The sequence below is a fragment of the Erpetoichthys calabaricus genome, chromosome 1, assembly GCF_900747795.2.
Source record: "Erpetoichthys calabaricus chromosome 1, fErpCal1.3, whole genome shotgun sequence".
NCBI lineage: Eukaryota > Metazoa > Chordata > Cladistia > Polypteriformes > Polypteridae > Erpetoichthys > Erpetoichthys calabaricus.
In genome coordinates this window covers 35,783,716-35,810,368 of record NC_041394.2, presented here as the reverse complement: position 1 = coordinate 35,810,368, position 26,653 = coordinate 35,783,716, and the positions used below count along the sequence as shown (strand labels likewise).

At 40.6% G+C, this 26,653-nt stretch overlaps 1 protein-coding gene across 1 annotated transcript; it reads right to left on the bottom strand.

Moving 5' to 3' along the window:
• Positions 1-14,353: 14,353 nt before the first annotated feature.
• On the bottom strand, positions 14,354-21,443 carry il1b (interleukin 1, beta). Its single transcript, XM_028797752.2, has 7 exons — positions 21,352-21,443; positions 21,071-21,128; positions 20,923-20,968; positions 18,879-19,014; positions 18,584-18,772; positions 15,846-15,976; positions 14,354-15,646 (listed from the first exon to the last, which is right to left on the bottom strand). The coding sequence occupies exons 2-7, from the start codon at positions 21,118-21,120 to the stop codon at positions 15,425-15,427; spliced, it is 774 nt and encodes a 257-aa protein (XP_028653585.1). The 5' UTR covers positions 21,121-21,128; positions 21,352-21,443; the 3' UTR covers positions 14,354-15,424.
• Positions 21,444-26,653: the final 5,210 nt, after the last annotated feature.

Here is a 26,653-nt window from a genome sequence, read left to right as displayed (position 1 = left end):
TTACGTACCGTCTCGCTCTCTCAGGTCAGCAGACCAGATGCTTTTACACGTTCCCAAGGCACGATGCAAACTCCAAGGTGATCGAGCTTTTTCAGTTGCAGCCCCAAAACTCTGGAATGATTTGCCGTTGCACATTAGGCTGGCTCCTTCGCTAGCTGCCTTTAAATCCTATTTAAAAACACATTTTTACTCTCTGGCTTTTAACCCTGTGTAATATGTTGGCTATTTGTATACTTTTTATACTTTCTATTAAGAATCTCTTCAGTTCTTATGTGTTTATGTGTTGTTTTTCTTTGTACAGCACTTTGGTCAGCCTTGAGGTTGTTTTTAAAGTGCTTTATAAATAAATTAAATAAATAAATAAATAAAATAAAAGCACAGCGTTATGGGAATGCATTTTTCTGTTTACTACAAACACTGCTTTTTTCTGGAAGTGACTGTTAATGATATTTTTTCAAATTAATGTGTTTTGTATGTTTTGAGAATACAACTTAAATAACAGACATGTGGATTCTGAGGCACAAGTAATGTGAGAATTTTTTTTGTTTTTTCCAGGGATGATTTTCACATTGTTTGATGGTTCTTTTATATCATAATTTTTTCTCTCATTCCTCATGAAAATATGAGATTAAACATTTTTCTTTGCCATCACATCAAACTGCTTGGGGTAACATACAAAATATCATTTTTGGGTGAAGTTTTCCTTTAAGGCTTACATGTTTGTTACATTTCTTTAAGTGTCTGTATAGCTTTCCACTAATACATATGTTAAATGTTAAATGATATATGTACATATACAACAAACAGTCAGGAAACCATATGCAATTGTATCTTTCTATTTTTCAAGCAATTCTAACAAGTTGACTAATTTTCTGATATTACATTACATTATTAGAAAGCTGTTGTAGACAAGAGATGGATGGAAAAATTGGATGTCATCATAATAAAGTCCTGTCCATCCCCACCAGGAGACAGGCACTCTCTTGGAGCACTTTTAGCCACAGGCTCATTCCACTACGGTGTGCGAAGATGTTCCCACTGGTACGGTTCTTTCCCCCGATGCACTCATTACATTTTTTTAAATTTATTTATTTATCAATTGATTCATTAATTGGCTATATTATCTGCCCTATGAGTCTGTATCCTTTTTATGTTTCTCCTGCTGTATGCATAATAACATAATATAATTTAGAAATACAGCTGAGCATAAGGATGTTCTAATACGTGATAGCTTTAGAGGATAAAATAATCTACCATGAACTCTAACTACATTGATCAAAATAATTAAGAGAACACTTAATCATTACAGTCTAACATCAAGTCAATGAAGCTTCAAGGATATCAGTCTGTTCAGTTAGGAACCATAAGCGACTGTGAATCAACTTCTTCTGCTGTGATGCAAATATAAGTGATAACAGGTGCACTGGAGAGGCAACAGCAAGACAACCTCCAAAAAGGGAATGGTTTTGCTGGTAGTGTCCACACACAATTGTTCTCTCCTTATCCTTCCTGACAGACTTTAATCTTGGTCTTGTGTTTTGCTAGTGTTCTTGTCACTACTGGTAGGGTGAGGTGGTACCTGCAGTCGATTTAGGTTGCACAGGTAGTCCAGCTCCTCCAGGATGGGACAGGATGTCCTATCACAAGAACGTTTGCTGTGTCTCCTACCACAGCCTTAAGAGTATGGAGGAGATACCAGGAGATGGGCCACTACACAAGGACAGGGCCATAGAAGGGCATCAACCCAACAGCAGGACTGATATCTGCTCCTTTTGCGTGAGAAGGAATAGGAAGAGCACAGCCAGAGCCCTACAAAATGACCTCCATCTAGCTACTGGTGTGCATTTTTCTGACCAAACAGTCAGAAACAGACTCCATGAGGGTGGTATGAGGGCCCAATATCCACTAGTGGGACGTGTAATCACAATCCATCACTGTGCAGTTCAATTGGCATTTGCCAGAGAATACCACAATTGGCATCTCTGCCATTGGCACCCCATTCTCTTCACAAATGAGATTAGATTCATACTGAGAACATGTGACAGACATGAAAGAGTCTCAAGACACCGTGGTGAATGTTAGGCAGCCTGCAACATCATCCAGCATGACCAATTTGATGGTGTGTTAGTGATGGTCTTGGGAGGCATATCTTTGGAGGGCCTCATAGACCTCCACGTGCCAGGCAGCGGTACCCTGACTGCTGTTGGGAACCAGGATAAAATCCTCAGAGCCACTGTCAGACCTTACGATGGTCCAGTGGGCCCTGGGTTCCTCCTGGTGCAGGACAATGCCTGGCCTCATGTGGCCAGAGTGTGTAGGCAGTTCCTGGATGATGAAGGTATTGATGCCATTGACTGGCCTACACGCCCCCAGCTCTCCTCTTGTAACAGCCCGTATGCTGGTATCTCCTCCATGCTCTAGAGACCTACTTGTGATGGCATGTATGGATGTGCCATTATGGAGGAGCTGAACTACCTGTGCAACCTGAATTGGCTGCAGGAACCACCTCATGCTAACAGTAGTGACAAGGACACTAGCAAAATGCAAAACTATAGAAGAGTCAGTCAAGAAAGATACAGAGAGAGCAATTGTCTGTGGCCTGGAAAACCATTCCCTTTTTTGGGGGGTGTATTACTGTGGCCTGTCCAGTGCACCTGTTGTCACTTTCACAATCGCTTATGCTTCCTAACTGGACAGACTGATATTCCTGAAGCTTCATTGACTTGGTGGTAGACTGTGATGATTAAGTGCTCCCTTTATTTTTTTGAGCATTGTATATGAAAGTAAGAATCTATTCAAATTAAATAATCACATATTTATATTTACTATTAACAATACAAGTAATTTTCTAAGGAAATTTTTTAAAACAAGAACATAAATTGAGGTACAGTAGGTCATATTTGCAGATCTTTAGTTAAAATCTGGCCTTGATAAAGGGGAAGGAGTCCTGAAACGAGTTGACCACGATGGACAACAGGAGAAAATTCAAGGATATCAGCTTTTAGTGAGGATATTACGGTTTTTCTGGTTTGGAGCATTTCATATATAACATCATGAAACTAAGGACAAATTACCTGATCTGCCTATGTTTAAAACATTTGTTGGTTTGTGAAAGACTTTGAGCTAAAATAAAAATGTACAATCCCTTCTTCTTAAATAAAATATATTTTTTAAAGAAGTGGAATGTGGGAAATGGTGAATTTGTAACTTCTAATATACTTCTAATATATGTTTGAAGATTGACTTTGGAAAACTGAAAAGTAACAGTTGGGAAGCACTGTACATTTTCTTTGTCACATCATGATTTCCATTTCATTTGTTTAAACTGCAAGGGCTGAAACCCTTCAATCTCTCCTAATAGGTCATACTTTTTAGTGGCAGAATCTGCTTGGTCACTCTTCTCTGGACTTACCCTAGTGCCCTTCTGTCTTATGGAGTCAAAAACTGAACACAGTACTGCAGATGAGGTCTCACGAGTGCGTTATTTAACTTGAGTATAACCCCCCTTGACTTGTACTCCAGACATCAGGGAGTTATATACTGTAACCTAACGTCCTATTAGCCTTCTTGATCACTTTTGGTCTGCTCTGTCTTGATGTAGAATAGTGACAAGTTCTCTATGACCTCTAGGTCCTTCTAATATGGGGTGCTGTCAAGTTTATATTGGCATCTCACCAACCATTGTTTAAAAAATATTTTTACTAGAAGTGGAATAATTGTTGCAACAGTAAATAAAACCTCTTACTTCCTCTTTATGATAATGTGTTTGTAAATTTTAGAACCGGATATGACGCAATTTAGAAAATTACCAGTATGGTTAAAGTGCTGTCTATGCCAGAAAGTCAATTGCAAAATTATTTTTCAGTAGATTAACGTAAGAAATAATAATTACCACCACTTAACAATGCATCACTTTATTCCAATTTTGAAGTTTTCTTTTACACATTCATAATAAAGGAAGACAAGTACAGGGATCCAGTGTTTAGTGCTACTGTATCACAGCTCTGGAGGCCTGGTTTCCAGGTGTGGGCTTTTTACTGTCTGTGTGCAGCTTGCATGTTCTTTGTGTACCCATGTGGGCACTTTATCCCACATTCCAAGAATATTTACTCAATTGACAAAACTGAACTGGCACCTTACTAGTAATAATATGCCTTGAAATTAACTGGCACCCTGTCTGGGGTTGGTTCTTGCCTAACATTTACATTAATTTGCTTAGAAGATGCTTTTATCCAAAGTGACTTACAAAAAGGTCAACATAATGGAGTAAATATCAGTCTGGGGGACTGCTTAGGAAAAAGTGCTACAGGGCAAGGTTACAAAATTGATGATCACAAGTGAAGAGCTCAGAACAAAATACAAATGAGTTACACCTAGGTTACAAAATCCTAACAGCTAATATTAGTTAGACAGAAATTTACTGAACAAGAGAGTCTTCAGATGCTTCTTAAATACATTGAAGGGCTCAGAGGTTTTAATGGAGATGGTCATCTCATTCCACCAGCTGGAAGCTACACATGAAAAAAATTTGAAATGATCTTCCACCCAATGCTGATGTCATAGCCTCTGGCACTTGTGACCCTGAACCTGATTAAACAGGTTAGATGACAGATAGATTAATCAAATAAAACAGTTTAGGTCATTAATGAAATAGCAATTTGTTATGAAAATACATGATGTGACATTCTTAAACTTACCTTATCCTATTCTGAGTCATGGGAGTACAGATCCTGTGCTGTCAGCCCTGCATACAAGGCAGGAAGTAGCCATTGACATTGTGCCAAACTATTCCTGGGCTTCTTAGCAGAAAGTTAAAATGAATTCTTTCAGAAGCAACATGACTGATAAGTGATGACCAAAGTTTATTAGGGGGTTTGTGATCCCATGATTTGTCTCTTGGTATTTAGCTATCATCTAAATCATTGAGAAAAGCCAAGCAAAATGACACCTTTTATTGGCTAACTAAAAAGATTACAATATGCAAGCTTTCAAGGCAACTCAGGGTGTCATTTTGCTTGGCTTTTCTCTACATTCATAATGGCTAACACGGTACAACACCCTAGTACTATCTAAATCATTGAAAGATTTCCAGTTTGAGTGGACTACAAACTACCCCATATGACTTAGTGAAGGCATGTGCCCCATCTACAGCTGCTCTCTCTCCCACGGTTGGTTTCTCCCTTGGCCATAGGATGGTGTTACATGCCCCCTGAAACCTGACACCCCTAGTCTTCTAATTCATATGCCTCTAACTGAGCTCATGAGCTTCTAGACATCACTGATGATACAGCAAGCCATACCACATGCACTTCAGGAGAGGTCATCTACCTGAAGCTAAGCATGTTCAGGCCCTGCCAGTACTTGGAATGGAGACCATCTTGGGAAAGCTTGTGTTCTTGCTAGAACAGGTGTTGGTGAGACCAGCAGGGGAAGCTTACCCTGAGGTCTGTCTGTGGATCCTAATGCCCCAGTGCAGTGATGAGGACACTGTTCTGTGAAAATGGTGCCATCCTTTGAATAAGACTTAAAACAGAAGCCCGGACACTCTGTGCTCATAAAAGATCCTGGTGTATCCTTCATAAAGAGTAATAATAATAATAAGTTTTATTTATGTAGTACCTTTCATACACTCAAGGACACTTTACAATTCAATAAACACATTAACAAGACCATATAAATTACATGCAAGAAAATGAATAATACTCATTGAAGAGATGTGTTTTAACAGGATTTTAAAATGAATAATAGACTTTTCCTCACAAAGGCTGAGAGGAAGAGCATTCCAAATTTTAGGGGCCATCACATTGAAAGCTCTGCCACCCACATTACTAACCTGTATTTAGATACAGTGAGTAAGTTAGCAACCGATGATCTTAATGCACGAGCAGGAGCGTAAGGAACCAGCAGCTCAGACAGATAATGAGGGTATAAACCATGAAGAGCTTTAAAGGTGAGAAGAATAATTTTATATTTGATTCTTGAAAAGACTGGTAACCAATGCAAATCATAAAGGACAGGAGTGATGTGAGCAGATTTTTTAGTGTGTGTAAGTAGACGAGCAGCAGAATTCTGAACATATTGTAATCTATTGATATATTTAGTCAGGAAGCCATAAAACAATGCAATAATTGCAATAGTCCAGACAGGTAGTGATGAAAGCATGAATCAGTGTTTCAATATCCTTCACACTGAGGAAAGAATGCAGATGAGCAATGTTGCAAAGATGAAAAAAGACTGTCTGTACAATTGAGCTAATGTTTGGTTGAAAAGTAAGAAGCTGATCAAAGATGACACCCAAGTTATGGACTGATGCTGAAGGTTCAACCAAGATCCCATCAATGTCAATTTTTAGCCCACGAAGGGTAGAGAGGACAGATTTGGTACCAACTAATAAGATTTTTGATTTATCAGAATTAAGTTGTAAAAAATTATCTGTCATCCAATGATTGATTTCTTGAATGCAATCAGTCAGTGCAACAGGTGAAGATGTTGTAGTTGCATCAACACTTACATAAAGTTGTGCGTCATCGGCATAGCAGTGGAAGCTCAGACCATACCGACAAATAATCTCACCTAATGGGAGCATATAGATGTTAAAGAGGATTGGACCTAGAACTGACCCTTGAGGGATACCTTGTGTGAGTGAAGTAGTGGCAGATTTGTGTTCCCTAATGAAGACCTAATACTGGCGATCACTGAAGTATGATAGGAACCAAGAAAGAGCAGCACTAGGGATACCAGTTTCTGAAAGCTGGGACAGTCAAATGTCATGGTTAACTGTATCAAATGCTGTGCTAAAGTCAAGGAGAACTAGAATAGTAGCCATCCCAGAATCAGTGGTTATAAGAAAGTCAGTGGTTACCTTAAGTAAAGCAGTTTCAGTGCTATGTAGGGCTCTTAACCCAGATTGAAAAGGCTCAAGCAACTCATGCAAGTTTAAGTAATCATTAAGTTGAGCAGCAACAACCTTTTCTAAGATCTTAGCCATAAATGGAAGATTAGAGATTGGGAGATAAAATTTTAGCTGTAATGGATCTAAGCCAGTTTTTTTTAAGATATGGGTTACAGCACCAGTTTTTAAATCACTTGAAAGAACACAAGGAAACAACAAATGATAAAGTGAGAAATGGGAACGGAAAGTTTATCAGTGCAAGCCTTAATCAGTAAAGTAGGGGCAGTATCTTGGTGGCAAGTAGATTGATTTAATTTAGATATTACTTCAGCAATATAAGTTGGTGTAGTGGGGTTAAATTTAGATAAATAAACTGAAGATTAAGAAGTAGAAACGGTCAACAGAGATGAGAAGTGGTTGGTAGAGAAACCTTGATATATGGTGTCACACACGTGTGTTTAGGAGACAGCTAAAGGGCTTAAATACAGGTAGTTCCATGCCAGACTGGGGGGGGGGGGGGGGGGGGGTTTGTGGCGGAGTGCACTAATTCTCCCTCTCGATCTTTTGCAGACCATTCTAGGGAAATCCCACCCGGCTCTGGGGCAGCCACTGACGTCACTTCTGGTTCCGGTCGGGATGACATCACTTCCGCTACTGGCCTTTAAAGCTGCCATCTTGCTACCTGGAGATCAGTCCTGTTTTGGACTCGGTTGAGTGAACATGTTTATGTTTTGCGATACTATTTGCAGCCGTAATCAATTAAATGGGTGGCTGCCCCAAACCTTCTCGATGTCTTTTGGTCGTTTTTCTGACAGTGGCGTAGTCAGCAGGATGGAGGAATCCCTGAAGAGAACAGGACCGGACCTGAATCATGTCCAGGTGGGAGAGTACCTGGGCCGAGCTTTCGGGTGGGGAGTGCGTCTCGGGTTTCGGAAAGAACCGGTGCAGACTCCGCTCCCTTTGTCTATCTCTGGGTCACCTCAATTGAATAGGGAGAGTGTCGTTGGGACACACAGACGTGGGCTGGTCTCTATGGGAGATACGATGGGGACTTATTATGCTCTCTTGGAGGAGAGAGCTGTCCATCCCACCGGGGCTAAGGTCCCAGAGGAAGGTAGACATTCCCCAGACCAGCAGGTGAAGAAAATTAAAAACTGGAGGTTTAACCCTGAACGGTCTACCCAAGAACAGCTAGACGTTCTGTGGGAAGAGGTGGCAGGCTGGTTAAGGCCCGCTGAATGTACCACCTTTCAGTTAGTGAAAAAAGTGGCCTGTTTTTTGTTCATAAATAGCCTGCCAGAGCATTTCACCCAGCCAGTCTGGGGAGAATTTGCAAACATAAACGAGCTCATTGAGCTCAAAGTAACAGCTAGGGCAGCCTCACAATTTGAGAGGGCTGAACGGTCCTTAAGTAGAAGCCGTAGAGATTACGTCCCTCTTACACTGCCCTCTCGACATAAACCGGAGTTTGCATTCGAAGTCCCCGATCCCGCGGGCGCAGTCCTCGCTCGGAGGCGAGGCGGAATGTAAGTGGAGAGAGAGGGATGGGTTGTGTGCACTTTCAAACCCCCTGGCTTTGGCTCATAAAGGTGAGGTCATAGTAAACGGTTATAAGGTAGAAGCCTTATTTGATTCCGGCAGCAACATTTCTATTGTTGATTGCCGATATGTACTACTGCAACAGTGGTTAAAAACAAAGACCAGAATTACCTGTGTACACAGAGATGTCTGCGCCTATGACTCCGCCCAGTGTTTCATCTGCCACGGAGGAATACTCCGAAAACTCGTTGTAGCTGTACTTCCAAATCCACCGTGTGCGGTGATTCTCGGGCGGGACTGGTCTGACATTAAAAGCGGTGCAGTACTGATCTCGCCTTATTTGAAATTAGGCCTAGTAACCAATGGGAATACACCGTCTCAGGTTGTCTCCATACCGTGTATGCAGCCGGTGGAGAGAGATATGGGAAACCCCGAGGAGGACTGAGAGATTCCCGGCCCGTCGCGGACTAATACGTCATCAATCCGCACCTCACCAGAGCGGGACGACTCTCCGCCCCTTGAGGTCAGCCCGGACCCTCTCTCAGATCTGAGCTTTCAATTCAGACAAACACGGGCATCATTTAGAAGGGAGCAGTGGAATGATGATTCCCTTAAGTTTGCAAAGAATGTAGTAGTCCTCGCCAACGGCCAACGCACCAATCAGCCCATGCCACAAGGACCCCACTTTGTGTTAGAAAATGATTTATTATATCGGGTCAGTGAACACGAGGAGGGAGTGCGGAAGTTGCTGCTAATTCCACGAACTTTCCGGCGGCACGTTTGTGAGTTAGCGCACGCCCATCTCCTAGGAGGCCACTTGGGCACCGAAAAAACTTTAGAGCGTATTAAGCTCCGCTTTTATTGGCCGGGAATTAACGAGGAGGTTCGCCGCTTCTGTGTTTCGTGCCTGGAATGTCAGCTGCGGCAAATTCCTAGGAGGGACCATGCTCCTCTCGTTCCCCTCCCCTTAATTGATGTTCCCTTTGAAAGGATAGGGGTCGACATAGTGGGACCCCTGGAACCCTCGGCCCCTAGGACATAAATATATATTAGTCCTCGTGGATTATGCGACCCGATATCCAGAAGCTGTCCCATTATGCTCAGCTAATTCTAAAGCAATCGCACGGGCACTAATGGAGGTCTTTGCGCGAGTTGGAATCCCTAAAGAAGTCCTTACGGACCAAGGGACGCCGTTTACCTCGGAGACGTTCAAGGAAACGGCCAAGTTACTCAAAATAAAGCACTTGAGAACCGCGGTGTATCATCCTCAAACCGATGGTTTAGTAGAGAGATTTAATCAGACTCTCAAACAGATGCTTCGCAAGGTGGTCAGCGGGGATGGGAGGAATTGGGATCAACTCCTCCCCCTCGTACTCTTTTCCTACCGGGAACTCCCGCAAGCCTCAACGGGGTTCTCACCCTTTGAATTATTATATGGACGACAACCCCGGGGCATATTGGACATTCTAAAGTAAGGTTGGGAAAGAGAGGCCCTTCCCACAACTAATATTTTGGAATATATCGTGCAGTTACGCGATAGATTTGCGAAGATTCGACCCATATTAAAAAGTCACATGCAAGAGGCGCAATCAGCACAGGCCCACTATTACGACTGTGGCACGACACTCCGGGAGTTCCAACCGGAGGATCGAGTCATGGTATTGGTTCCCACCTCCCACTCTAAACTACTTGCCCACTGGCAAGGGCCATACAAAGTTAAAGAGTGAAACAACCCAATCGTCGACCGAGAGAGCGGATATATCACGTGAACCTGCTGAAACCATGGAAGAAAAGGGACCCTGATCCCACCTCCGGCCAGCCCCGCTCCCTTTTTGCTCAAAGTAACACCCTTAACTTCGGGTCTAATTTAAATAACCGACAGAGGCGGGAGCTAGAGACAGTTATCTCGTCCGTCCCGGAGGTGGTTGACGAAATCCCCGGAAGGACTTCTGTGGTTGCCCATGACATTGTGACTGAACCCGGGGTCATAGTCCGAGAACGCCCGTACTGTCTTCCCGAGGCAAAGAAAGCAGAAGTGGAACTGGAAATCAAGCGCATGCTGGACCTAGGAGTTATAGAGGAGAGTCATAGTCCCTGGTCCAGCCCAATTGTCTTGGTTCCTAAGCCCGACGGAAGTTGGAGGTTTTGCAATGACTTCCGTCGACTTAATCAGGTCTCACTATTTGATGCTTATCCCATGCCTCGAGTGGATGACCTCCTTGAGAGGCTTGGACAGGCAGAATACTTGACCACACTTGACATGACCAAAGGGTACTGGCAGGTTCCTTTAACGGACTCCGCAAAGGGTAAAACCGCGTTTAGCACCCCTAGTGGGCACTGGCAGTATCGTGTCCTTCCATTCGGGTTACATGGGGCTCCTGCAACTTTCCAGCGTCTGGTGGACAAAGTGCTCCGCCCCCCTAGCATGTATAGTGCTGCCTACCTGGATGACGTCGTCATCTATTCCCGCACCTGGAAGGAACACCTACAGCACGTTGGAGCCGTGTTACAGACACTGGGAGAAGCCGGTCTTCGCATCAACCCAAAGAAATGTTTCTTTGGATTGAAGGAGGCCAAGTATTTGGGCTACCTGGTGGGTCGTGGTATGGTGAAGCCACAGTGCTCTAAAATACAAGCCATTTTGACATTGCCCCGTCCGCGAACCAAGCGGCAAGTCCAGGCATTTCTCGGATTAGCTGGGTATTACCGCCGGTTTGTACCACGTTTTTCGGAGAGAGCCGTGCCCTTGACTAATTTAACAAAGAAGAGGGCTCCTAACACTGTGGTATGGACTGATATGACTGAGGCAGCCTTCAGTGACTTAAAAAAGGCCCTGACGTCGGCACACGTTTTAAAGGCGCCTGATTTTTCATGGCCTTTTATCCTCCAGACGGACGCTTCGGACACAGGCCTAGGGGCAGTGCTGAGCCAAAGTGTCGATGGTGCTGAAAACCCCATCATGTTTCTGAGCCGGAAACTGTTGGATCGGGAGACCAGATACGCGACAGTGGAGAGGGAGGCTCTTGCGATTAAGTGGGCGATCACACAGTTGAGATACTACCTCTTGGGTCGGGAGTTTACTCTAGTCACGGACCATGCCCCTTTACAGTGGATGGCCCTACACAAGGAGTCTAACCCACGAGTCACGAGGTGGTTCCTCGATCTGCAACATTACAAGTTTTCGCTCATTCATCGGAAGGGTTCTCTACATACCAATGCCAATGCTCTCTCCCGCGTTCACGACCTCTCGGTGGAGGACGCCCGACCAGACGGGTCTGGGCTAAGGGGGGGGCCCTGTCACACACGTATTTAGGAGACAGCTAAAGGGCTTAAATACAGGTAGTTCCATGCCAGACCGGGGGGGTGCGGAGTGCACTAATTCTCCCTCTCGATCTTTTGCAGACCATTCTAGGGAAATCCCACCCGGCTCTGGGGCAGCCACTGACGTCACTTCTGGTTCCGGTCGGGATGACATCACTTCCGCTACTGGCCTTTAAAGCTGCCATCTTGCTACCTGGAGATCAGTTCTGTTTTGGACTCGGTTGAGTGAACATGTCTATGTTTTGCGATACTATTTGCAGCCGTAATCGATTAAATAGGTGGGTGCCCCAAACCTTCTCAATGTCTTTTGGTTGTTTTTCTGACAATGGTCATAATTTGTGACTGAAAATAGTCCAAAAATAGATTACAGTGCTCAACAGAGTAATATGGATTTTTAACAGCAGGTTGACAAAGTCTGTTAACTGTATTAAAAAGAGATCTAGGGCGACAAGTACCAAATTCAGTAAGTGTGAAATAGTACTTTGAACGTGCCGCCGATAAGGCACATCTGTATTCCTTCAGGTGTTCGGTGTAAGCCAGGGCGTGGACTACCAGACCAGTCTTCTTCCAGGGCCTTTCCAAGCAGCGACCAGTTTGTTTCATGGTACGCAATTCTGCTGTAAACCATGGAGAAGTCTGGGTAGTAAGAACAATCAAGGATTTAATAGGTGCATAATGATCCAAAATTTGTGACATTGTGGAATTATATCAAGACAAAATACGTATAGGGGAAGACAACCCAGAAACATCAGCGAGACAGGAAGCACCGACAGACATAGAAAAGGATAACTGATCAATAGTCTTGATATTCTGAGGTGGGCTGGTGCCCTGCCCGGGGTTTGTTTCCTGCCTTGCGCCCTGTGTTGGCTGAGATTGGCTCCAGCAGACCCCCATGACCCTGTAGTTAGGATATAGCGGGTTGGATAATGGATGGATGGATTGTCTTGATATTACAATAGGTTATTTTAGATTTTAGACTTATTTTAGGCAGAGGATAAGTGAAACTCAATTCAATCAGCTTGTGATCTGAGATACCGATAACAGAACCACATGTACAAACATTGTGCAGATCAACATTCCTGAGACCTCTGTGTTTCTTTATTTTCAGATATTATATGATGGACACATGCGGTGGGGCTGGCGCCCTGCCCGGGGTTTGTTACCTGCCTTGCACCCCGTGTTGGCTGGGATTGGCTCCAGCAGACCCCCGTGACCCTGTAGTTAGGATATAGCGGGTTGGATAATGGATGGATATGATGGACACAGTCTGCTGGTCATGTTTTGGCTCATTTTGTCTCATTACTGTTTGGCTGCTACTTAAGGAAAAAAACAATTAGGGGGTGTAAGTCTTTGAGAGTAAGTCCATTAAAATTAATTCAAAAGACGTTAATTAGCAGCAAAAACAGGTCACTAATTAAGAAAAGGGTTAGAATGAAAACCTGCTTCCACTGCAGCCTTCAAGGACCAGAGTTGGGGACCCCTGCTCTAACAGCTAATGTGTGTGGCTGCTGTTGGATCATCCAGGTGGAGGCTGCACATTAGTGTTGTTTGAAGTGGCTCCCCACTCACTTAAGTGCTTTGCCTAGTGAGAAAAATGCTATATAAATGTAAAGAGTTATTATTATTATTATTATTTTTATTATGGGATATTGACACCAACATTTGTCAGTATACTTGAGTCCATCCATCTTTCAAACTCACTTTATCCTGAGTAGCATTATGGGGTTACCCCAGCAAGCACGGGCACAGGGAAGGTACAATCACTGGACAGGGCGCCAGTCCATTGCAGGGTTAACACACACACACACATACATATACTAGGGTCCAATTACTGTCTATTTATATCTTATTAGCACAATTTTTTATCTATTATGTGTGCATATAATGCCATTATTATCTTTTTAGATATTTGTGCACCTATATGCTTTCTTCATATATTTAGTTCATTATCATATAAAGACTCTTTTTGATCTATATTTTGTCAGGATTGTGACCTAATCTCTCGCAAAAATGAACAAATCTAGTTTTCTGTCTAGTTTTTTTAGGCCCATAAAATAATGGTGTCCTATGTTAACAACAGTATGAAAATCCTGGAAGTAGAAGGAACAGGGAATTAAAACAGGGAGACAGAATTAAAACACGTAGAAATACAAATCGTACTATAGTGGCTGCCACTCGTGTTTCCGTGTTCAACAATAACCTTCAGGTGTTTCAAATAAATTGAGAACCTGATAAGCTCCACAAATCTTTCCTTTTTCCCACGCAAGTCATTTCCATTATATTTGTTATATAGAGAGTCTTAAGGAAGTAGTCTGAACTTTATTTTATATTTTTTTTATTTTATATTGTGGGTTTATCCTAAAATCATTTAAATTTGTTTTTCCATCACCAATCAACACTCAATACCTCAAAGACAAGGCAAAAACTTTTTCCAAATCTTTTAAAAATAAAGCTGACCCAAGTATTCAAGTCAAAGCACCTTTGGCAACTTGGACTCTTTAAGGCTCTGATACAACAAACTGCTATTCATTTCTGCAGAATATTTCAGTCCTGAGAAATATTGATTATAATGCATGCCATTCAGATATTGGGTAAGATTCTTTTAAAAAATAATTTTTTATTTGAGTTTTTTTATACAAAAAAGAAACTAGTAAACACTCACTTTTGTATTCAGTACATTTCATAACAGTCATCACATTTTCACAATAAATAATACACACACAGTCATAAAAACAAATGAACAGTTGCACACACAGTTCTCATTGTAAAGAAGAAAGCTGAACCTTTGACTCTACTGCCTCTCTACTTTGACATGTTTAGAAGTGGTGGGATATGAAACAAGTGATGAACAAAGAACCAAAGGATAGAAACAAATGGAATAAATTAAATACAAATGAAGGCATAGTGAAAATCATTATGATAAATAATTAATAAATACATAAATAAATAGTGGTGATGTCACCATTAATTTAAAAAAATCAGTCTTTAGTGTGTATATAGCTGAAATGAAGTGATAAAATAAAGAATAAAAATTGTAATTTAACATCCAAAATTAGCAAAGACACAATCATATTTAACATTATGGCCTTGCCTAAGCATTTATAGCAAATCACTGAATCTGAATAAGAGTTAAAGGTTCACAATGGGATAGTGCAGAGAGTCCGAAATGACACTCAGTTTTACATTTCCTTGCATCCCACATAAAGGCTGTTAAAACATTTTCATATTAAACAGTGCTATACAGTACAAGATATTCATAAATAAAACATTTAAATAAGACAGATTTGTTCCAGGAGAAAAAAGAATGTGTGAAATTAAATACACTAGAAATACTGACTTGCAAGCAAGTAAACCAAAGATAATAAATAAGTCATATAAAAATAAATTACAAAATAGAAGATCTTGATGCTACTTTCAAAAAAGTAGAACACTAAAGGATCACTCTGTGATACGTGCCCGTCTAAGTCTGTCAGTTCTTTCATTTAATGGAGGGATTTATTAGAATTGTCCTTTGCTACCTGAGCACCCTCCCTGACAGGCACATATACATAAGTGCAGTTACATTCATTTTTCCTTTACATTTTGTACTTTGTACATACTTTGATTTAGTTTTTATTTATAAACCAGCAGCTGGTTTCTTAAAGAGGTGGATTCCTTTTGTGGGGAGATTTCTTAACGAAACATCAGGAACCTAGTGTTGCGTTCTTGCACTTGGTTTTCCATGTGGCATAGCGTCACCTCCTTCCGCTCATCAAAATCTGTGCTGATGAACCAGCTTTCACAAAGGGCTGACTCAAATTGTGTGGTCGAGCCACTCTCTTGCTTGTAGAAGAGAAAACGAACCATGTCAGAATTAGAGTCAATGATCTGCAGTTGACTGCTGTCATCTACCTCCTGTAAAGAAAAAGAGGAACGGGGATAAGCTGCCACTGAAATGCCAACCACATGAGACATCTGACTGATTAGTAGGCTAATTACGTCATTCTCTACAGAACTTCTGTGAATATGTATTAGGAAGCTCATATGAGACCCACAGTAGTCAATATATGTTTTTTTATGTACTCTGTGTCTGGCAGTTTGAAAATCTCCTTACCTCCAGCTGCAGTACAGGGGTGTCCGCAGGTTTAGCACATGACAAGTACAGCTTTGTACCTGCGATTCCTAAAATGACAGGCTGCATCTTTGAAGGATTTACAAGCCGGTAAGTGGAGAGATTCAGTTTAACTAGAGAAAAAGAGAGAACCGGATTTTACAACTCTGTAAGCTTGAGCACATCACACAACTCCTTTCTTTTAAGCTAAAACTAAAGAAGAAAGATGTATTTTATGTATTGACTGTCAGTACTGATTTACAATTATTTAATGGCAAATTATACCAAAGCTTGGATCAAGGATTCAGTAAAGATGATGTCTGGAAGCCAACCACTCAGTCTTTGCCTGATTAGCAGTGATACCTATGTGAAACCAAAAGTGATGCCATTGTGCAGACACTCCATATTACATGTGTAGCCTACAGATACAAGCAGGAGTCTCTCGTATAACTTCTCATAATGTTGGTATCTCCCAGACTGAGCTGATATCTCATTGGCTATGAGTTCTACAGCATGTTGGCACTTCAGTTAACATTCCAGAGTTCTTGGTTCAAACTCTAATATGGACCCTGTCTACGTGACGTTTGCATGTACTTTTGTTGAAGTTTTTTTTTTTTTTTTTTACTGCAGGTACTTTGGTTTTCCTTCCATATCCCAAACCCATACAGATTGAATTTATTGGTTGAGTATGAATGTGCCCTGCAACGGACTGGCACTCTGGCTAGGATTGACCCTTTCATTGTACTTGTAGCTGATGAGATACATCAATTAGACTGAAAATGGATAGATGGAAGGGTAAAAGCCCAAACCCACAGGAGAAGGGCTGATTTCAAGTGAGCTGTAACCTATACGTGGAGAACGCCAGTATTCACAGAGCACCCTGATTATCATATCATGCGCTCCATTTACATTTGGTTTTGTGACACGTTTTCCTTTAATTTACATCTACAGCTATTTGTCTTTTAAGTGAAGGACCCTTTAAAGCCCATTGAGACATTCCTTGTTAGATTTTGTGCTAGAAATTAATTGCTGTTGTTGTTGTTGCTGGAGCATTCAATAACAGTTTGCATAAGAACAACTTTGAGGAGAACAGGCCACTGGCACCACAAAAACTTGCCAGTCTATTGACTGAAAAACATCATCAAGTGAAAATATGAGAATCCACAAACTACCCTCCCCAAAACACAATTTGGTAACTTGTATCTCTGATAAACTAACACCAATAACTAAAACCCTTTATAAAATCTGTATAAATAATATTGTTGGTGCTCCTTGACCAAATGCTTGTGTTACTTCATTGCAACACTCTAGCATGGTAGTAAAAGATAATTGTCTTGTCTAAGCCCATGTCGACTGTTCTAACTAATACACCAGTTCTTGATAGCTATTGCTCTCTCTTTCTCTAATAACTGCTTGCATTAATTTATCCATCACACATGTTAACCATGACATTTACAGAGCACATATCACCCACACTTTATAAAGCAAACAAAAGTATACTTTAAGTTAATAATATAAAATTTACAGTCAATTAATAAATATGTGCATTGTTAGTTGAGCTAGAGTCCCTGTGGTTTACTTTCCAGTGCCTTTGCCAGTAGGCCACATTAGCTGTACTGTACTAGGTAATACTAAGACTAGGTACGCTAATAAAAATCAAGGTGCCAGGGTGGTTCCTCTGAGTGATGACATAGGAGAACCATTTCTGTTACCCAAAAGAGCCATCTGCATGAAGGATCCAAGAAGAACCTTTTATTAAGCCCCCAAAACAAACATCATAAATAAGCATGAATAAATGATGACAGATTTATAAACTACCATGGGGTTCCTAATTTTAAACGGACTGTTGCTGCATACTATAACACAGGCTCAGTTAAGGTTTCTTAGACCTGTGAGTATCCTGCTAAATCGCCTATTATAAAGGTGCCAGAGCGGTTCTTCAGAGTGATACCATAGGGGAATAATGTTTGATTCACAAAATACCCATCTGCATGAGGTTTCCAGAAAGAGCCTTTATTTATTTAGATCCATTAGAGGCTTTACACAGTAAAAAACCATGAACAGATGGTAACAGATCTGTGAAATACCAATGGGTCATGATTTCAAAAAGACTCTCGCTGCATGCAAAAACACAGGCTGAGTTCAGGTTTGTTTAATCTGTTACTGTCCTGAAAGGTAGCCTACCACACATTAAATATTTCATTTTATTTCTACATATTAGAAAGTTTTTCAAAGCACAAAGAACCAACTTCATATGTGAAGAAGCCTTCCAAGAATGAAATGGTGTGTTGTCAAGCAATGGTTCCACAATGAACCATACAACCTAGTGAAGCACCATAAAGTGCCAATAAAAACATTTTTAAGAGTGTACTTTAAAAGATTTAAAGATTTCTGTTGTGTCCACATATTAGAAACCTTCTCAAAGTTTAAAGACTCAATTTAATATGCAAAGCACCCTTCACAGAACAAAAATGTTTTTTGCCAAGCAATAGGTCTACAAGGAACCATACAACTCTGTAAAGTGCCATGAAAGAATCAGTATTTTAAAGAGTTGTAGTATTAACTCTGAAAATCCCTGGATCAGTAAAGTAACTGGGAACACAAAGACGGTGTGAGTTCAGTCAATAAATCTATGCTGACTGTGGACATGTATTCTCTAACCCTAACCCTACCCCTAACCCTTTGACAAGTTTATTGGTAAGTAAGCCCTTCCCTTAATTATAAAATGCATTACTCCTTACCTTCACGCTTGAGGTTGGGGCCCTGCAGAGTCACAGCTATCAGGTCAGAATGGTCAGAGAACTGCCGGACCACCCAGCATTTCTGCTCCAAGTCCCTGATGGAGTGCAGAATGTTGCTCTGGTTTTGGGAAAAGATGCTTTCACTCTCAAAAGGGTTGCTGCTGGTGACTTCCTGGACTTTTTTCTCCTCTATAAAAAAAGAATGCGAAATGAGTATTCTGAAGATTAATTTGAAAGGCCACAAAAGAGTAATGTTAGGGAAAGCTTCTGGAAGTGGTAGTGAACTTTAACCTACCTAGAATTTCCTGATCCATGAGAAAGCGGACTAAATCTGTGTCGCTCAACGGTTTGGTGACCTTCCTTCTGTAGGATTTTAGCCTTCCCACAGTGATGACCAGGGTGACCAACTGTTGCATTGCTGTATATTTAATCTGCATATAAAAAGAAAGAAGCATTGAAAATTTGCACAGAAATAGCTTAAAATAACTCTTAAACTTAACCGACTTGGTTTAGGTGATTGGTAAAATGCATAATGTTAAAAGAACCTGCATAGCTGGGTTCAGAAATTATCAGCTAATATGGCTTCATTCATCTTAGATAGATAGATAGACAGACAGACAGACAGACAGACAGACAGACAGACAGACAGACAGACCGACCGACCGACCGACCGACCGACCGACCGACCGACCGACCGACAGACAGACAGACAGACAGACAGACAGACAGACAGACAGACAGACAGACAGACAGACAGACAGACAGACAGACAGACAGACAGATAGATAGATAGATAGATAGATAGATAGATAGATAGATAGATAGATAGATAGATAGATAGATACTTTATTAATCCCAATGGGAAATTCACATTTTTCAGCGGCAGCATACTGATCTTGATAAACTGTGACCCACTGCATAGCTGCCAGACACAGAACAAATCTGGACATTCACAAATACGTCACACAGACACATGAGATTTAACAGAGGAAATACAATTTCATTTTTCTTAAAGTTAATGTTGTCATCTCGATGCTATACTAACTTATTCATTTTAGATAATATAACTTTAAGTTAAATCACAGGTACTCTACATGAGTGTGTTCATACTGTTGCTAAAAATCACTTTAATCAGTAAAGAGCACATTTTTTATAATTCAACTTTTCATTGAAACACCTCAGTATTGCACTTAAATGTATAGGGTGGTACAATGCTTGGCACCACCAGCTCACAACTGCAAAATATGTATTATTTTTCTAATTATTCACTTTGTGAAATGTTAGCAATTCTTCCACTATTCTTCCCATGTCTCCATTTCATTTCTCAGAGAACTCCAGTTTTGTGTTCCACATCCCAGATGTGTTTTCTGGTGTGTCTTTGTGCAGCACAGACAAGTGTGCCATGCAGTGTATTAGTATCCCATTAAGAGATGCCTTTTATCTTATGCCTAACACTTTGAAAATATTCACCTGGCTTCTCCAACCTTAGGTAAAACCTGTAAACTGTCGTCCTTGCCTAATTACTATTCCTTTTAATTACCTTTGGCAATCATAACATCTGGAAGTGTCAGTTTTTTTCCCTTTAAGGCACTTCCAGGCCAGTCTTAATTTTTTAAACCTATTTGCCCTGTGTAGAGCAGTGCCAGTTGCACTGATCACAAATCAGATAAAAAGCCCATCCTACATAGTGTGAACTCACTCACACATGTTACAAGCAAGATAGGTTATTAAGGGGAAAAAACTGACACATCCAGGAAAACATACAAACTAGAGATAACAAATGACCAGGAATATAAATTAACCCACATCCATGCATTTGTGAGGAAGCAGCATTAACTACCATACCCTGTGCTTCCTGAAACTGAAACTGACAAAATGCTTTCCTTGCACTAAATGTCTTGTAAATGGAAAATTCCGACATACAAATTGTGCCATACTCTGCTATTCGGCTATGGGTGCAAATATGTATACAGTATATGTGAATATTAGTTAAAGAATTAAAGTTTTTAACATTATACATTTTAAATACACAAGCCTCCATGAGGTCATAAAATACTTTCCACCATATTCTGAGAAGTATCTGTTAAGTCAAAATAACTTTTGGCTAATAATTAACTGAGATACATCCATACATTCAACCATGTGTGTGACCTACAATAAGCTTTTAAAATGACTTGGAAATGTATTCAAAATAACCGGCAGTTTGGAACATAAATAAGTGATATACATCCATATATCCAACCATAATCAAGTAACCTTTTAAAATGATTTGGTCCGATATGATGCATTGCACCAGATATCCAATCAGAAAAATGCCTGAATGTGCAATTCATGCCTACCTGGGACTTAAAAGGACATTCCAGCTCCAGGTCGAAATGGGTAGTGCTGTGAAGAAAACACAATCAGGATTTAGGAAGAGAGCTCATTTTTTATCGCTGGATAAACATACGATCAAGTGAAAATAAGCTATAGAAGAAGAACTCTTACTTGGTTTGCATCATGGAGAGGCACTCGCTACTGCTGGATTCGTATGCCATTCTGAAAGCTGTAAGAGAAGATGATCTTGTCAATAATTTAAAGCAAACTCGCATGTCAGACAACACTTCTTCACAACAACTTGTGACAAATAATTCGCGACCCCATCTTCTTATAAAATCAGTTCTAAAACTGAAACTGTTAATCCGCTATAACATTAGTAAAAACCTCCTCCGAAAGTTCCTATTCCCACCCAACTCCTATTTGCCTCAAACCCCAGACGGATATCACACCTTTGTTACAACTCCACCTGTCTGACAGTCGCTTCGATACTGAACTGCTGCCCCGACTCCGAGCGGTTTGCTTTAATAGTCTCGCTCTTCCTTTTTGGGAATTTCCTGACTGTAAACCGCAAACATTTCCAAATTGCAGCCCCGCCCGCCCGAATTGTAAGCTTGTTTTTGTTAATTTCGCAGAGTCTTCAGATTTGTCACTAACATTTAATCGGTATTGTACTAAAGAGAATATAATGTACAGTACACCTTTACATTAAACCTTTTGTTTTGTTAGTTTCGCAATGTTTGAGATTTGTTACTAAAATTTTATCGGTGTCTTACTAAAGACGTATAATGTACAATACACCTGTAAATTAAAAAGATTTCACTCACTTTAAGAAATATAGTCAAAGTAATGATCGGTTAAATGTTTTCCAAATAGTATTTTAAATATAATCACTGGAAAATTTTTGTATGTAGCATATTTATCTTCTAAGCATTCATTCCGCCATTGACGCTTAACCCAACTTTAGTGGTGCAGGAGGCCGGCAGTATCGGGAGCAAAGCAGCATGCTAGACGGGGAACCGCAGGTCGCCATCGTGCAATCACCCACACCTCCTCACCCCAGTGTTATTTTTCGAGGGCCTTGTTAACCCTGATTTGTACGATTTTCAGATGAGAGGGGTAAAATCCCTTGCATTACTGATTCATATATAAAGGACAAGGAATGCAGATGTATGTTTTACTTTAAATGATTTGAGCACATATGCAAAAATTAGCCATAAATTACTCCGTACTCCACACCCGAAAAAGATAACACATTCACCACAGTATCTTGCAGAAAACAATAATGTATTAAAGGACACGTATTCAATCTTCTTGCAAGACAACAAAATAACGCATACCCTCCCCCTGATAATTAGACCAAAAATAGCAATAACCAGAATATGAAAAACTCTGTCCTTCTCTTCAATGAATTGGAAGTGCTCCGGCATAACAAGTCCTCAGCATAAGAATAAAGCTATTAACCTACCAGAGGGTCTGACACAGGCTTTTTGTATAAGCGTCCATAGAGGTACTTCTTTTAAAAGGAAAGATAACGACTCCTTTCTTCAAGTCACTTTAATTCTTCGGGATAGACGCAGGTATCACCCAGCTCCTTGCTGGTTTCATTACTTTTTTTCTCTTTTCTACCATCCACTTCTTTTTTTGTTTTGAGTTTTTCCACCAATTAGCACACTCAGGACCTTTCCCAAAAAATGCTGGATAATTCCTTTAAGGTCAGATATAGCCAGATTCATCAAGGCATGCTATAAATATTAATAACCCACAGGGAAATACATGCAAAATATTAATCCAGCAAACCGTATTTAGCAAGATGGCTTCAAGTGTAACTAGCCATGAATAATCTGTTGTATTTTTCTCATACTGTATTCCCTTTACGTTTCTCCTACCAGCAATACAAATGCAAAGGAACTGTAAATTAAATAACGTCTCTGGTGAATTAAGTGGTGAATGATCATCAGTACAAGGATGGAATAAAATATTTGTTTACTACTAGCTAAGCTAACCTACTGAAGACAGGTAATAGAATAAAATATAAGATATCAGATATTTGACAGCACGTGACCTGCGTATACTCTCAATGTTCCTCCTACGCCTTTCCTCGGGATCCTTTTGTGTTTCAACCTGTCTTATCCTGTGGTTCATCTCTTGATTGCATTCCCATAATGCCTGCTGCTCAGACTGTGTCATTTCGAGGCCCCTTGCTTGCCTCCTGTCCACCCCTATTACCTGCAATGCAAATACCACTCATGTTCTTGCAAATACAATACGTCCCGTCTTTGAAAGCACCTTGGTTGTATTTAGCCAACATCACCTTTAAGTTATTAATGTTGTTATCATTAAGATGCTAAATTTTTATTTATTTTTTTGCCAAAATAAAACAAAAATATCACACTCAGGAACTGATTTTCAAACACCTTATCATCCCTACCACTCAGCCAGCAAAGCCAAGCTGACCAATCAGATTGCTTAGAGGAACCAGACACACACACACACGCACGCACGCACACTCAGACAGTAGCGTTTAGACTATAGCAGCTGCACTTAGCTCATTATTCAGTTTTGACATGAATTGATCATCACCTACTTAAACAATCAGTGATAGAGTAATGTTCTTGCTTGTGGTTAAAAGAATCTAACATTACCAGAGTGACACTTGGTAATTCTTGGTAATAAATTAAATTGATATATTTTCTCTGTGATTTAATCTGGTTATTCTGGTTCATCCTCAAAAACATTATGCATTAGGTTAATTGGTGGTCTTAAATTAGGTATATGGATAAGTGTGCCCTCAAATAGACTGGTGCCTTCTCTGTGTGCGGTGGGGTTAAACTCTTATCAAACAATAAAGCCACTACATTGGATTAGGCAGTTGTGGAAATGTTGGGTTTGACTGAAGTATAAAGGGCTTGTTAACATTGCTACAATACCTCCTTGGAAGGGTACTCTGGAGGATAGTCAGTCTGGCTCTTCCCAGTACAACTCTGTGGTGAAGGGAATATACAGGAACACCCAGTGCCAGTGGATGGTGTAGTACCCATGCAGCAACAGGACTTTGAGTGCTCAATGTATAACCCAGACACGATTGGCATGGGTAACCTGGAAGTGATTATGGGCCTTGGCTTAAAACAACCTTCCAACCATATGACACTTTGAGCTTGCAGTTTGGATGTTGCTAAAAGACTGGCTGGAGGAGAAAAGTTGACTGGGTTTTAGAAAGAGTGTGATTTTATTATTAAATTGAGTGAAGGACAGTATGGCAGAGATAAGTGAACCAGTCATGCCACCGTGCAGATAAGGCCCGGATGTTTAGTTAAGCCCAGAAGGCTGAGGTTTTGTTGATTTCCTTTGTGATTAATAATTATTTTCTATCTGTTGGTAGTCAATAAAAGCAGAAATGCTATTTCCCACAGTGTGGTGCCAGCACTGGATGTTTTACATCCTCATTCTGTGCCGAATTGCATAAGTTGACTGAGCACTTTTGACTCTCTACGGACAGAAGTCTGCCCCCCTTGACTTCAGCACCAAGAAAAGCGGAAGCAAAAATAAGAAGTCGAAAGGTATTGCATAAAAGTTTAAACCTTCCTAGAGGTTTAGCTTAACTGAACTGAACAAACTTAATTACACAGACATGTAGACATATTTGGACAGCACCCAATAAACCACCCAATATATCAGTGGCTTTTATATGGTTGACATTCCCAAATTTAAAAATATAGCACCATTGTTAGGTTTCAGACAAAGGAAGGCTCCAGCCATAATTTGGTCTGTCTGTACTGATGAAAAATCTACCAACAGCATGCTGTGTGAACACATACAGTCAGTCAGCTTTATAGATCAGTTAACAATTAAAAGTACGTTAAAACAATTGTGGCTACACCGAATTATTCAGGTCAGCTGGTCCATTCATAATCACACAACGCTGGCAAAACATTGCAAGGTCAAATTCTGAAGGTCCTCCAAGTATGATCTCTCCCACCAGTTGTGGTTTTATGTGTATTCAGACCACCACACCAGTGGTTTAAGTCACTACTCCTGAATCCTAGTTATAAAGCATTGCATCCACAAAGTCTATAGCATTGTGAAGGACCGCTCCCACCCTTCCCACGGTTTCATTGTCATACATCCATCTGGAAAAAGGTACTGTATCATCTGAACCAAATTTACCAGGTTCTGCAACAGCTTCTACTCCTTGGCTGTCCAGACTCTGAAATTCTGTGCTGCCCCTCGTTCCCTGATGTGTCCCTAGTGGCCTCTTTATATATAGTAGATTTGTTACACTTGTTAATGCTGTTATTTTTGATTTTTACTATTTCAAATTATAACTATCTATTTATTTACCTATTATGTATTAATTATTTATCTGTTTATACTATAGTAAAGTTCTTTACCAGTTGCTTCCTTTACATTGCACTGCAGCCCATTGAAATATTATTTAGTGTTATTGTATGCTGCAATACTGTGTGTGGATGGTATGATAATAAAGCCACTTGACCTGACTTGATATATCTCCCTAAATTTTGTCAAATTGGCATCACAATTTGAGATTGGATCCTACTGTACCATGGTAACTAGTACAAGATGTGTTTGATGATTGACACGAATTACTGATGTATTTCATACTGGCACTTCAGTAAGTCTCTACTGTTTTTTGTTTTTGACTTACAACAGTCTGAGAGTCTCTACTATCACTAATTAGCATTAAATCTGGTGGTGGAGAAAGTGGGTTAGAAAACAGACATCTATGTTTTATAGATTGCTTTTTTTATAGTGCCAAGGCACTTTACAAGTACAGATTACATTTCATATTTGCTTTCATGCAATTTTTCCACAAACCACAAACAAGTTACATTTCTCCATGTCACAGAGCAATGAACTAGCAGCTTGTTTTAGAGTCCACTCCCCTAGCAATTACATTGCACTTGCATTGTCCTCTGGTCCCTTGAGAAGAGAGCACTCTAATGAAGGAAGTGCGGCAACTGGTTTCCTCTTCTGGCTATTACTAGAGTGTCTGGCCAGAGTGAAAGAAAGAAGTGATTTATGATGTGGACTGATCAAGTTCCCTCTCCCACTCCACGGAGCTACACTGATGTTAAGACTGAAGAGCAAGTGGCTGAGCTTGGGAATGAGCCGTGCCCCAGTTGCTTTGAATTTAGAGAGGCACACACAAGTTCATATTGATTTATAAACAGACTGAGCTAACATTTTTAGGGTCCATGGGGTGCAGATTCCCAGAAGCCTAAGATCTAGTGCTACACAAGGCCTGTTAAGACAGCAGATTTAATAAGGATACAGAAATCCACCTGCACCCCCAACATGCCTTTCTGAATGAATGACTGAGCAGCTCTTACTGTACCAGTTTCTGCTCTGTACTTCATCTAATAACAAAGGTGTAAATCAGAGTTGAGCTGATGCTTTTGCAGAGGCTCCATTGGACAGAGAGGTGCCCAGGTGGATTTTAATCTTGGACTTGTAACTGAGAATAGAACCTGCCAGGATACTATGGAGAAAATAACGCTCCTGTGTAACTGAAAGGGACTTTAATCCAATCAACAGAGGATACACCTACCTTTAAAACCAGCGCTGCATTCATCACTTGCACTCTCTGAAACCTAAAAGGTAACAAGCTGCTCTCTCTTTATTTGTACGCTGAAACTATAACCTTCCACTCTCTGTGGAGCAAACAGCCTGCAATGCTACTCTCCATACCACCTTGGAACTGGACACTCTGGACAAGCTCTATCAACTCTGGTA